Source organism: Pongo abelii, chromosome 8, assembly GCF_028885655.2.
Source record: "Pongo abelii isolate AG06213 chromosome 8, NHGRI_mPonAbe1-v2.0_pri, whole genome shotgun sequence".
Classification (NCBI taxonomy): domain Eukaryota; kingdom Metazoa; phylum Chordata; class Mammalia; order Primates; family Hominidae; genus Pongo; species Pongo abelii.
In genome coordinates this window covers 140,001,032-140,014,844 of record NC_071993.2, presented here as the reverse complement: position 1 = coordinate 140,014,844, position 13,813 = coordinate 140,001,032, and the positions used below count along the sequence as shown (strand labels likewise).

At 57.9% G+C, this 13,813-nt stretch overlaps 1 protein-coding gene across 1 annotated transcript in view; it reads left to right on the top strand.

The window, feature by feature from the left end:
• The window catches only part of CFAP46 (cilia and flagella associated protein 46), a 129,201-nt gene extending 119,245 nt beyond the window's left edge, over positions 1-9,956 (top strand). The window contains 11 exon segments of the mRNA XM_024253782.3: positions 3,847-3,917; positions 4,015-4,075; positions 4,150-4,185; positions 4,507-4,609; positions 5,479-5,591; positions 7,344-7,425; positions 7,885-7,965; positions 9,484-9,600; positions 9,602-9,661; positions 9,663-9,897; positions 9,899-9,956. Of these exon segments, the coding sequence (XP_024109550.2) occupies positions 3,847-3,917; positions 4,015-4,075; positions 4,150-4,185; positions 4,507-4,609; positions 5,479-5,591; positions 7,344-7,425; positions 7,885-7,965; positions 9,484-9,600; positions 9,602-9,661; positions 9,663-9,897; positions 9,899-9,931 (992 nt within the window). The 3' untranslated portion in view covers positions 9,932-9,956.
• Positions 9,957-13,813: the final 3,857 nt, after the last annotated feature.

Below are 13,813 nucleotides of genomic sequence, written 5' to 3'. Positions count from 1 at the left end.
AATTTTTGTATTTTTATTAGAGACGGGGTTTGGCCATGTTGGCCAGGCTGGTCTCAAACTCCTGACCTCAGGTGATCCACCCGCCTCGGCCTCCCAAAGTGCTGGGATTGCAGGCGTGAGCCACCGCGCCCGGCCGGTTATGTCTCTCTCTGTCTTGACTGCTCTGGTGGGGGCTTCCAGCGCTGTTTACATGAGGTGTCAGGAGTGGGCTTCTTTGCCTTGTTTCTGATCTTAGGTGAAAGCTTTGTGCTTTTCACTGTTAGCTGTGGTTTGTCATTAGGTGTGTTTTGGGTTTTTTTAAATCTTTCTTCACCTCATGATCATGAAAATATTCTCCAATGACATCCTCTAAATGCATCTTTTTTTGTTTTCCACCTTTCACGTTTCCACCTAACTCATCTGAGATGGACTCTGTGGAGTGTGAAGTGGAGGTTAAGGTTTTTTTCTACGAGGGGGCCCAGCTGTCTGCACATCGCTTTACTGAAACATCCTTCCCGTCCCCACCGCCCGGCGTGGCCACCAGTGTCGCGGCAAGGGCAGAACAGGAAAGCAGCAGCCCGACTAGACGCGCCAACAACGGTGTGGTTGGCAGGACACGGGCCGCCCAGGGGTGCCTGTGAGCCTGCGACGTCGCGTGGTCCTGGGGCTTTGCAGATGCGATTCCAGACTTGAGATGGGAGATGATTCTGGGGATCTGGGTGGGCCCAGGTGATGACAAAGCCCTCACACAAGAGAAGCAGGAGAAAGAGCCTGGGAGCTGCGCTGCCGACGGTGAGGATGGAGGGCGTGGCCAGGAGCCAGGAAAGGATTCTCCCCGGGAGCCTCCAGGCAGAGCAGCGACGCCGTCACTGTGACCCAGTGACCCCATTCGGACCTCCGACTCCCAGAACCGTCAGACAGGAAGCGGTGCCACATCAAGCCCACGTTTTGTAGTAATGGGTTAACGGCAGCCACAGAACCTTCACCACAGAGTCACTGAAAGCCGGGCTGCTGGTGATCTAAGTGGTTTTGAATGCATTACCCAGCAGCCACAAAAGGAAGAGATGGGCCGAGTCTTGAGTGTCCTCAGCCGCGAACCGCTGAGTCTGGGGCGCCGCCAGGTGTGGCCACACCACCGTAAAGCGCTAAGGGCACCACCAGAGAGTCGGTGTGCAAACTCCCAACAAATAGAGAAGGAAGAATGAATGAGGAAGACGAAGGGGCCGGTTACCTCAATCAAATCCAACAGCTGGTAATGGAGAAACAGGTAGAAAACCAGGACACATAAAAATAAAGTAGTAAGATGATAGAAGTTGGCCCATTTATGTTGTATATCAAAAAAAGAAAATTGGCCAACCCTGCCAATGAGAAGACAGAGGAGATAAGAGGTGCCAGCCGCATGCCCTCTGCAGGAAGCACGCCCATCACAAATGACCCCCACTTGATAAACCAAGAGAAGGGAAAATGAGTAAATATTTAAGAGCAACCCGGAGGGCCGGTGTCTGACTCTCAGAGGAAACAGACTTTAGAGCCAGGCGTTATTAGGGACATGGACATCATGAGAATCGAAGGTTCGCCTTCTCAGAGATATGAAATAGCCTCTAAATACAAGAAGCAATAAAAAGCAAAAACCGCGGGGTGCGGCCGTTGACCAGCCCCAACGCTGGGAGATTTTACCGCACCTGGATTACTGACGGTCCAGACAAAGCAAAAAGAGACAGGATTCGGGGCGACGTAATTAACAATCTTGGCTTAATAGAGACATGGAACTCTGTGCCTCAAAAGTGGCGATTTGCAATCTTTTCAAGTATCCTGGGAATAGTCAAAAATTGAGAAGCAAATCCCACTGTGTCTCAGACACAGGCAGACGGCCCACATCTGAGGCACAGCGTGAGGAGGGTAGAAAGCAGTTCCCGAAAGCAGACTTTTTTCCATCCTCGCACACTTGAAAATTCAACAGCACACTTCTAAATATCTCATGGGACTCAGAAGACATGAAATGATCATGGAAATGTCAAAAACTAGCGAGATGTTGCTAAACATAACTTAGAAGGTGTTGCAGCTGTAAATGCCAACGTTGGAATAGGAAAAGCGCCAGGAATTCAGAAGCTCAGCATATGATTTAAGAAGTCAGAGTTGGCCGGGCACAGTGGCTCACGCCTGTAATCCCAGCACTTTGGGAGGCCAAGGCAGGCGGATCACCCAAGGTCAGGAGATCGAGACCATCCTGGCTAACACGGTGAAACCCCGTCTCTACTAAAAATACAAAAAATTAGCCGGGCATGGTGGTGGGCACCTGTAGTCCCAGCTACTTGGGAGGCTGAGGCAGGAGAATGGTGTGAACCCGGGAGATGGAGCTTGCAGTGAGCCGAGATTGCACCACTGCACTCCAGCCTGGGCAAAAGAGCAAGACTCCATCTCAAAAAAAAAAAAAAAAAAAAAAAAGAAGTCAGAGCAAGGAGGCAGAATGAGCCCAAGGTGAGCAGAGGAGCACATGCAGAAGACACCAAGGAAACAGAGATGCCATAGAGAAGAGCAGCTGAGAATGACAGAAACGAAAGAGACACAGCGCTAATGACACACCAGCGGTGACAAGAGAACACGGAAGTCTCTGAGCAACCTTGAATCAACACAGCAAAACCCCTGGGCAGCAAGGACAAAATACTAGGAGAAAACACTTTCAGATGCCAGGAAGAAAGCAAACCTGAATAGTCTCATAACCAATAAAAAAGGACGTCGATGGGTTTAAGTCTTCCCACAAAAAATATATCTGTTTTTCCATGTTTTCACTGAATTCTGCCAGACTGTCAAGAAACAGATCATGTCAGTGTTAGATAAATCTCCCCAGTAATAGAAAAGTAGACAGCTCCTCCCATCCTTCCCTAGGCCAGCCTAACTCCTCCCAGACTGCTCCAGAACAGCACAAAAAATACATGAAAAGATAAGCTGTCATCACTCAGTTCAGCCTTTTCTCTTCCCTTCCTCCCCACTTCCTGATGGGGTCTCGCTGTGTCACCCAGGCTGGAGTGCAGTGGCACAATCACAGCTCACTGCAGCCTCCACCTCCTGGGCTCAAGCGATCCTCCCACCTCGGCCTCCCAAAACACCGGGATTACAGGCATAAGCCACTGTGCCCAGCCCCAGTTTAACCTTAAAACGCTACAGATGTCCTAGAGGAACAGTGGTGTGAGCGTTTCAGTCAGCGCAGGGTAAAAGCATTTGATAAAATGCACACATTTACTTCGTGAGCCAGGAACCAAACGCAATGCCCCATCCTGATAAAGAAATCCACCAAAAGCTAGAGACAGCCTCCTTTTTAATGGGGATTCCCTCAGAAGCAGCCTCTTTGAAGGCGGTCAGGCAGTGGGCCCCATCCATGCGTCCGTTCTGCTGTCTGCTGGAGGCCCCAGCATAGGCACACAGAAAGGAAAGTCGGGGGCAGAAACAGGAGGGAAGTGGCCATCCTTCCCAGGCACATGACTGTCTACTCAGAGCCTGCAAAAGAAGTGTTCATGTCGAAAGGGGCAGGTTGTAAATCCCTGTACAGAAGGCCCTGGAACCAGCGAGGGGCCCGGGCACGGCAGGTACACTGGTGAGTACCCAGTGGGATGTGTGGCTCCAAGCCAGGTGGGCCTTGGAGCCTTTGGAGACTGGTTCTTTCTTGAGGACTTTCCCCAACCCTGTGAACCTTGCATCTCGGAAGTTATTGCCATGTCAACTTTACAAAAATTAAAACCGCTTGTTCTCACAACTTGTTTTTTTTTCAGTGAAGTGAAATTTGCATAACATGAAATTAACCGACAGTGCGGCCGGAGGGCTGCCTCGAGCTGCTGCCAAACATCCCTGCGTCTTTCTTGTCTTCAACAGAAGGTGGTGTGAAAAAGGAGGGAAGAAGCAGAGACCCCAAAAGGAGAAGCCTAGCGAAGAAGGGCAAGAAGGTGGGTGGGGGCCTGTGGTAGGGGATCGGGCTCCTGGGCACAGCGGGAGGTCAGGCTCCTGGCCCCTGCACCTGCTGACCCTGGTCTGTGGTTGCAGGGCAGCGTCCCCCGGACCATCCCCCCTGACTGCGTCATAGTCGACTCGGACAACTTCAAGTGTATCCTTTGATGGGCCCTGGGGGGGGCCCCAGACCCCGCCCTGTGCTCCCGTTTCTCCTTGACCGGGACCCAGTCATCGTGGACCCATATGAGGAGGCCCAGGGCCCAGGTGGGTGCTGCACAGGGCTCCCCGTTCAGGCACACGCCAGCCTCGGGCCTCCTGCCGTCCTGCAGTTGTGGGCAGCAGCTGGTGCCCCACTCCTCGAGGCTCCGAAATCTGCATATGTGCTTGCCCCGTTTTGGCTGTAAATATTTTAATTTGTTGAGGTTTTCTCTCTGGCTAGCCTGGTTCTACCATCACCCCACCAGGGCATGGCAGGGCACTGACATATGCGCCTGCATTCACTGTGACCCTCCCCAGGGACCCCAGCCCTGCACACCTGTGTCTGATGAAACACCGTGGTCTGTATCCACCCTGTTCTCCTTGCAGAAATGCTGACTCCTGTCTCCATCACCCAAGACATTTTGGAAAGATTCCAAGACACGTTCACGTCGCGATGGGCGGGACATCTGGGAAGCAAGCACTTTCCCAGGTTCGGATCTGGGCTCCCAGGAGCCGTTTGCAGTGTGGCAGGTCTGGGGGTCCAGCGGGGAGCCACTGCCCCCCACCCCCAGCTCCCTGGGTCTGCCCTGCAAGTCCTGCCATGTACAGCATGCGATGCTGAGACAGACCCAGCTCCTTGAATCCTCACAGAGACTGGGCGAGGGGCACTGTCACCCCGCTTTACAGATGGCGACCTGGGGCCCCCAGGGTCACTGGTAGCACACGGTCCAGCAGCAGGGGCTGCCTCTTCACCACCAGCACTGCAGCCCCTCCAGAGACCACTCGCAGACTCTGCCCCCCAAATGCCCTTGGGGTTCTGTGGTCCAGAGGTGTCCAGAAGCAGCCAGCAGGGAACAGAGCAACCAGGGAGAAAGCACCACGGGTGGGAGGGGTCGTTCCATGTCACAGGCTCCACGCCAGGGGCGGGGCTGCAGGGGCAGGTGTGTGCAGAGGGTGGCACTGCAGGGGCAGGGCTGGGGTCCTGTATGGAAGGAGGGAACCCTGGTCTGGTCACTGTCTCCCATGCCTGGAGTACTGGGGGTGCCTTGACCCCCAGGTGCTGGGCCATTGGGAAAGCCCCTCCTAGCGTTTCCTGCAGCGAGCCCTGCCCGAGTAGGGGTGTTCATTCCAGCGTAGAAGTCCATGCTCACCATGGGTCCCCTTGACTAGGCTCCGCCGTGACCCCTGTGATCAGAGCACAGAGGAGGAAGGCGTGGGCATTAGGAACATGAAAGTTCAGTTTAACGCACAAATGGGACAGGTGTGGACCACGCAGGATGTGGCCTGCTTTAAGAACGCACAGTGGGGTCTGGTGCAGGTGCATGGGCACCGTTGACCAGCGCTCTCCTCTCTCTGCAGCCAGGCCCAGTGGGAGCAGGCCCTGGGCAGCTGCAGCGGCTTCTTCTTCTATGGAATGGAGAGCTTCCTGTCCCATATATTAGTGGAGAGATTGGTCGCCATGAACTTGCAAGGTGAGAGGGGTCCTCTCAGCAGCCCCGCCGTGGGCACAGGACAAATCTGCCTGAGGGCAGAGCAGGGCCACCGTCACCTGCTGGTGCTGTCCCCACGCCCTGTAGCCGCAGGCCCCTCCTGCCCCCCACCTTCTGTGACTGCAGGCCCCTCCTGTCTGCAGGTGGACGACCTCTACCCACCCCTGCACCCCCTGCCTGGCCCACACAGACGTGGCAGCCACAGGGGCTTCTGGCCCTCCCGCCCTTCATTTCTGAGTGCCCCCACTCCGCCCAGCCCAGCTTTTCACACCTGGCAGGTCAGGAGTCAGTGCTGGGCCCAGGAGCCCAGGAAGGCTGGGGTGGGCAATTCAGGACCGCGCTGGTCATGGCCCCTCCCTCAGGGCCCTCTAGTCTAATCGTGGGCACTTGGGACCTCACCTTCCCCTTCGCTGTCCACCAGCCGTGGAGGGGCTGCCAGGTGTGGTCCTGCGATGCCCGGCACAGTGACACCCCAGCCAGCTCCAGCACAGGGGGGCTTTTGGCAGGAGGTGGGGATGGCAGGGCAGGCTGGGGGCGTGGTGTGAGCACAGCACACGCATGGGGCACATCACCCCATCACACGCCACAGCCCGAGGGTAGCACTGACGGAGACGGCGGGCGCGGCCACTCGGACACCACAGGGCGAGCTGTCAGGAGGCAGGCATGGCTCAGCCTTGTGCCAAGGCCACCCCTCTGACTCAACTCCTGTGGCTGCAGCCCCACCAGGACGCCCCCTGTGCAGGGCCAGCCCACTTGCCGTGACCTTCTCTGATGGGGCTGCTGATGGCCCCACTGTGTGGGGTTGACAGGAGCCTTTTAGGGACCCGGGAGTTGCTGTGGCCCCCATGAGGGGCGTGGGCCCAGTGGATGGAGCGGAGCAGGTGTGTGGACACTTGTCCCGTGGCACCTGGCACTCAGGGCCTGCACTTGGGTGGGGCCAAGCAGGACCCCCACTCTGCTCTGCAAGCCTGGGCCTGGGCCATCAGAGGTGCGGGAGCCCATCCCAGGTGGAGTTAGAAATGGGTCTCTTTGAAAGTTTAATTCCAACTGAGGCAGTGAGTAAAGTAGAAGAGGCCTCGCCAGGGCTCCCCCAACTCCCCAGCAGCCTCGGCCTCACGCAGCTGGACAGCCTGTCTGCGGGAACGGCCAGGCTGTGAGTGGAAGTGGGCATTACCCAGGGTTGCACTGGTCCCCGGTCCCTGCTTCCGTGGAGGACCCAGGCCAGGGTGACCAACCCATGCCCAGTGCCCGGGGCTCCCCTGCGTCCCAGGAGCCTCCCATGTCTCCACCACACGGACATGTAGCCCCCTCACATCAGCCCCCACTCAGTGCTGCCCCCCAGCAGCCTGTCCCTCCATCCTTGGGGAGGGCTCCACCTCATATACCTCATTCATGTGGGGTGCCAGGGCGTCCAGGCATGGTGGGGGCACCGAGATGCCCTCCAGGGCAGACGAGGCTGGGGGAGTCCAGGTGGGCTTCCCACCACTTCCTGTTGCCGGGCACAGTCGCCTGGAGGAGGCTGTGAAGGGTCTGGGCTCCTGAGGCTGGCGAGGTCCACTGTGGCCAGGGGGTCCCTGGAAAGAACCTGACGGTCATGAGGTCAGAGCCTAGAGCTGAGTGGCCAGCGTGCCATGCCCTGCTGCGCCCTGGGGGCACAGGCCCCACCCGCCCACACCCCATCCCCACTCCCCGTGTTGGGCCAAGGCTGTTGAGCTGCCCTTCCCGTCCCGGCAGAGTGCCAGGTGGCAGTCCTGCTGGACCTGGCGCGGTCCTACCAGAGCTTGAAGCGGCACATGAAGAGCGTGGAGCACAGGAGGTGCCTGGCTGCCTGGAGCGGGTGGGCGGGGGTGCTGAGGATGGAGAGGTCAGACAGACGGGCGTGGGACCCACAAGGGAGCAGGGACCTGGGGTCCGGTTTCAAGAACAGTGAGCGCTGTCGGGGAGCACATGCGTTCCAGCAGTTGGCGAGGTGTGGCTGTGCGTGGGGAGGGGGCGGCTCAGCTGGGCCCCTGGCACCAGCCCACGGGAGCCGGGTCCCCACAGCGCCTCACAGCTGTCCCTGGAGGAGCCCGTGGAGGTGGCCATCTTGCTGAGCCTGGTGGGCGTCAAGAGCATCCTGGCAAACCAGTGGCCGACGCTGCTGCAGGACAATGCGCTGCGGGCCAGCGTCTTATGGGAAAGTGCGTGGGCCCCTGGCATCCTGGGCCTGTCCCGCAACCCTTCAGCAAGGCTGCCAAGGTGTCCATGCCCTCCTGAGGGGACGCTTCTCCCCTAGATCTGTTGGCCGTTGGGAAGCCGGTTGGAGAAACGGTGCGTCTCCTTCAGAAGATGAGTGGCGACGAGGTGGTGAACCAAGGTAAGGGAGGGGCGGCCTGCACCCCGCGGCCTTCAGCACCCTCTGCAGCCGCTGCCCGTGGGGCACGTGCACCCCACAGCCCTGCAGGGACAGGTGTCTCCGCTTCTCCGTGGAGGAACCCGGACTCCAGACATTAACTAGGAGCCGGAAAGAGGGAGGGCTTGTTCTTGCCTGGAAGTTGCCTGCGTCTCTGTACCGCCCCAGCCGTCCACCGTAGCGCGACCCTCGGCAGTGACGGCCCACAGTGCCACGTGGCTCCAGAACCCAGAGGGAAAGCATCGCGGTTCCTCGTTGACAGCTCCTGTCACATAATCCCCACGAGCCCAGGGGCTGTCTGGGAACCAGTGGGAAATCCAGGTGGCAGCTGTGCCTGGGCCCCTCCCCAAGCAAGGACTCCTAGGGGGCCGACAGCCTGCACCACAGTGCCCGACGGCCCCTGGATATGACCAGGAGTCCCGGCCCAGGAAGAGGCCTCCTGGCAGAGGAATGCGTGGGTTGAGGGGTGTGTCCCATTGGCGTCCTGGAGAGCAGCCTGCCTGTCACATTGCACCCAGAGCCCGTCCCTCTCTCGGCCTCACAGGGGAAAAGTCGGGAAGGGGCACGGGACATGGCCTGTTCTCAAACACGGACAGGCGGAACCCCACCCAGCCGTCCTTCAGAGTCAGCAAAACCCTCCTGCTACGGTGAGGCGGGAGGAGCCACAGAGGAGCTTCCCGGGACCCTGGGGAGGAGCCACAGAGGAGCTTCCCGGGACCCTGAGTTGAGGCGCTCAGCAGTGCACGGAAGGGGTGGTCTGCCCTGACTAAGAAGGCTTCCCCCAGAGGCCTTCAGTATCCACCGCTCACCAGGAGCTTATCGTGTAAAGAGCACATGGTCAACGGTCCGGGGATACCGGGCCCAAGGATCCCTGCTTGTTGGGGGAGAGAGGGAGCAAGGGGCAGGAGGAAGGTAGACGGAACCCACACTCATCCCTGCAAATGCAGCACAGGGCGCAGACACGGATGCTACTGTGGTGTGGCCGGTGTGGGGCCCACACGACGCTCTGCAGGGGAATCGGGGAAGGGCAAAGCCAGGCCGGCTGTTCCGCTGCTGCTGCTCAGCAATGACCTTCAAGTTCTGGTCCCTGCAATGGAGGCATGAGCCTGGGTGACTGACTGTTCAAAAGGGGCAGAGGCCGCTGCTTCCTGCAAGGCAGCCCTGCTAAGGCCGCAGCCACACCCTAGACGGGTGCCCCCCCGGCAGAGCAGCTCGCCTGGCCGACGGGTAGAGGGGGATAGTGGCTTCGGATCAGGGGGTCCAGTCCCAGTGCTGTTACCCGGCTGTGCGGGCCTGGACACCTCGGTGTGGGAGGGGTGCAGGTGGTGGGGGCGCCCTGGGAGGCCTGGCAAATGGCAGTGTGTTCCCCAGAGCGCCCTCAGTCGGAGCAGCCGCCACTTCCTGCCCCTGTGCCCTGGCCCTCGCCGGACTGGACGTCCTGCGGGGCCTCGGGGTTCATAGCTCCCACCCCTTTCTCCACAGACGAGACTTCTCAGACCTTGAAGGACAAGCTGCTGTTGCTCCAAAGCTCCGAGCTCCTTCCCACCACACTCAACTTGGTCCTGTATGGGCTGCCGCACCAAGCCATCGGATAGTGCAGGACCTGCCTCCCGTCAGCTGCTGGGGCCCCAGCACTTACCTCTGCCCCTCTGCCAACCCATCCCCAGCTCCCAGCTCTCTCTCCCCTTCCTGGGCGTCTCCCCAGCCCTTGGTGCAGCCTCAGCCAGAGACCCTCCCCCAGTGACTTCCCGCCAGGCAGCCGCCTGGACCTCCAGCTCTGCCTGCCTGTGTGCGCCACGGGGTCTGCGTCGGGGCTGGAGTCGCGTCTCTCCCTGGGGCCAGGACAAGGGTGGCCTCCCCTTGGCGGCGCTGGTGCTGAGTTGCTTAGACCAGAAGCACTGTTCAGACCGTGAGCCTGTTTTTGATTTGAGTGTTCTAGTAAACAACAAAAGCCAGTCTCTGTGTGTGGTTTCTGTGACTCGAGGCTCTGGGTGGGGGGCTTCTGGCCCAGCACCTTCTGGGATGCTGTCGCGCAAGAAATGCGCCCCCTGAACCCAGCAGCTTTCCAGAGTGGGCATGGGGGTGGGGTTCACACTGGCGCAGGCCACGTCCCCTGCACACGCGCAGGGCCCCTCAGGAGGAAACTTCCAGAATAAGGAGGCTCGTGGGCCGCGGAGTCTGTGCCAGCAAGCACCACGTGGAGCTTCTCGTGAAGTGATGCTTTTCTTCCGTGAACACTCCTGGTGGGCTGCTGCATCCAGGGGCTCCTGGGGGAAGAGACGTGCCTTCCAGATGGCCTTTCTGACCTTCTGGATATGTCTCCCCCAACTCGGCCGGATGGGTGGGGGCTGGGGGGGGTCAAAGGGTGTATTGGTCCATGGGAGGACCATGGGGCCTGCAGAGCCTTCTGGGGACGCGCCCTCCAGCCACACACACGGGCTCTGGCCAGGAACAGGGGAAGGCCCAGGACAGCCCTGAAGGGCCAGAGCGTGAGCCACACGTGTTCCCGCCAGCACTCCTGCCCGCCCTCCGCATGGGGCTGTTTCTTCAGCCTGGGACTCGACATGGGAAGGCCGGGGGGCAGCCCCTCCCGCGTGGGCCACAGGAGCTCAGTGCGGGAGCCACGTGAGGTCAAGGCTGCCTGTGCAACTTCAGAATCCCCTCCATGTCTGACGGGGCAGCAGGGCAATGGCGCCATGAGGGAGGGAAGGGTCTGCCGAAGGCGTTCCTGCCCACGCTGCGCCCGTGGGGCCCACTCGCCCAGCTTGGCACCCACCCAACTCCTGCAGGGCACTGACGCCAGGCCGACAAGAGCTCAGACAGCTGGGTCAGGACAGGTGGCCCCAAAATTGTCCAAAATAGGTCTACGGGCCGGGCGTGCTGGCTCACGCCTGTAATCCCAGCACTTTGGGAGGCCGAGGCAGGTGGATCACAAGGTCAATAGATTAAGACCATCCTGGTCAACACGGTGAAACCCCGTCTCTACTAAAAATACAAAAATTAGCTGTGCACAGTGGCACACACCTGTAGTCTCAGCTACTCGGGAGGCTGAGACAGGAGAATCACTCGAACCCGGGAGGCGGAGATTGCACTGAGCCGAGATTGTGTCACTGCACTCCAGCCTGGGTGACAGAGCGAGACTCTGTCTCAAAAATAAAAAAAGGTCTACGTACCTAGTCCCATAGCTGAAATTTAAAAAAGAATAAAGATAACATCAAATGCTGGTGAGGACACCAGGAAACAGCCTCTCACACATTGTGGTGCAGCCTCTTTGGAAACCAGTTGACCTGATTCTTATAAAGCCACAACCCAGCCATTGCACTTTTAGGCGTTTAGCCCAGAGGGCGGGAAATGCACTTTCACACAAACACACACACAAGTGTTTACAGCAACCCTGTGTCCGTCCACAAGCAAATGGTCAAACTCCGCTCTGTCCACTTGGGGTTAACGCTGCCCAGCAACAGAAGCAAAGAACGGTGGCTCCGGCCCGGACAGACCTCCAGGAGTTGGGCTGAGGACAAAGCCAGCATCAGAAGCTTCATACACTGCAGGGTGCAGCATGCAGAGCAACCCAAGGTGGCAGAGCTCTAGCACTGCACAGTTAGTGTGCCTGGCACAGGGGCCCGCTGCTGACACACCAGTTGTGTGTCTTGATCGTGGCAGCAACGCCAATCCCTACCTGAGAAAGGAACCATGGCACCCGCAGTTCACCGAGCGCTTGAACCAGTCTCATTTCCCGGCTTTGCCATTTGCTGCAGCTGTGCAGAGTCACTGCTGGGGAAGGCCGGGGAGTGGACCCGCTGCTCTGTGCACTGTTTTTGCAACTTCCTGTGAATCTATAATTAATTTGACGTAAAAATTTCAAATGCACATCTTTGATAATATTGAAAGGTTATGTGTGATTCCCCTCTTTTGTTTGAATTTTCTTTTTTCAAATATATACACATACTTATTTCAGTTTAGGAAAAAAAAAAAAAGCTAACTAATGACCAGGAAATAAATTCAAATCAGAGCTGCGTTGGAAATATGGGCTTCCTTCTATGGAACTGCTGGCGCTCACCCAAACAACAAGAATAAAAGCTTCTGGAAATATTTCATCCACGCAGCACCACATTTTTTACCCTACGCTGTGTCCACGCATGTGAGAAATATTAAACAGTGAGTGCTGATCCACGCATCACAGGCTTTAAAATAACTTTCTGAATTATGTCCCGGCAACATAACAAATCACATCATCAATTAGCTTCCATAACAGAAGTGGCATTCTGTAATATATTCAAGCATAAAAAAATTGCATAGGTGAAATTTATGTAACCCTAAAAACTATAAGCCAAGAGCAGATGCCTTGGAATTTATTGGAGATAATGGGGGACGGAGGGTGGTCTCACGGTGCTCGGCCCTCAGCCTGCAAGTCCCAAGCACAGAAACCATGCAGGTCGGTGGCCGGGACTTCCAGCAGAGGCTCACCCGGCCGGCAGGCCCCCAGCCCGGGCCTCTCCGATGTCAGAGGGCCCCTGGGACCAGGGGAGGCAGGGACGCTCCTGCACTGCTGTCCCCGCTTGGGTAGTGACAAGGTCAGCCCAAGCCCCACGCCACACACTCAGCAGCCCCGTCTCCTCCCCAGAAAGCGGCTGGAAACCTGGCCTCGGCCTTCAGGGGAGCACGAGGTGAGGCTTGCTGTGCCCAGGCTGGGGGCTGCCCCCCAGCTTCCTGACTGTGTGCTGGGGGAGGTGACTTCCCTCCCACGAGGCCTCGTCCTGCTCGGGTCCCAGGTGGTGGAGGGGCACCCCCAACAAGCTGTCCAATCTGGTGCCTTCAGTTCTTCCACCCTCTAAAAATGTCCATTTATTAGTTTACAGATTGAAAATTTTTACACATTTAGAATGAGGGTTTTTAGGAAGCACTCCCTCATGGCCCACAGCCAAAGCCACACCAGACGGCAATGTTTAGGGATCCTTTCTGGCTCCCGTCAGCCTCCGTTCCTGCACAGCAAGCTCATGCTGTGTCTCCAGTAACTTTCCCGGCTTCCCCATTTGGAGGTGATCAAGTCCAAGCCCCCGTTTAAAGCCCCCCTTACCCTGCGACGAGCACCTGGCAAGGACCCTCTAAAGAGTGTGAGTTCCCGGCAGCCTGGGCTCTGGAACACGGCCTCAGCCCCTCACTGCGCCGGTGGAGGCGGCCTCTCTGGACACGGTGGGGCAACAGGGCCCCATCAGGTCTGGGCCACAGCAGAGTGGGCTGGGGGGGCCTGGGCACAGCCGATGCCCCCTGTCCCATACTTACTGGGGTCACACACATGTGGCCTGGAAGGTAGGTCCCCAAAGTTCCCACCCAAAAGGCTGTGGGAAGGTCAAAGGGCGTGGCCAGCACCCTGCAGCCATCCCGCTTTTAATCCCCAGGTGCACCTCGCAGCCCCTGTAGGCCCCTACCCCGCCCCCGCCTCTCCCTGCTTTGGCAGCTCAGCCCCTCCCCTGCAGCCTGGGGGCCTGGCCTGGGTATCCTCGGGATGTCCCTTGAGCCACACCCTGGCCATCCTCCCTGGAAACACAGGGGCTCTGGGCTGCAGCTCACAGGCACGGCCAAGAGGCCTTTCAGATGGATTTGGATGAAGGAATTAGGCGGGTTAATAAAATTAAAATGTTCACAGACGCTTGTATATAAATTTCTACTAAGTTGCCTCATCCAACACTGGTCTCTAATAGTTTAATTTCTGTGTTAAATTATTAAAACTCTATCTTCAATTGCTGTGAACAATTGTTTTCCTTAATGATCTTCCCAGAGGAGCCAGTAATTTTATATCTTGTAAAAATGA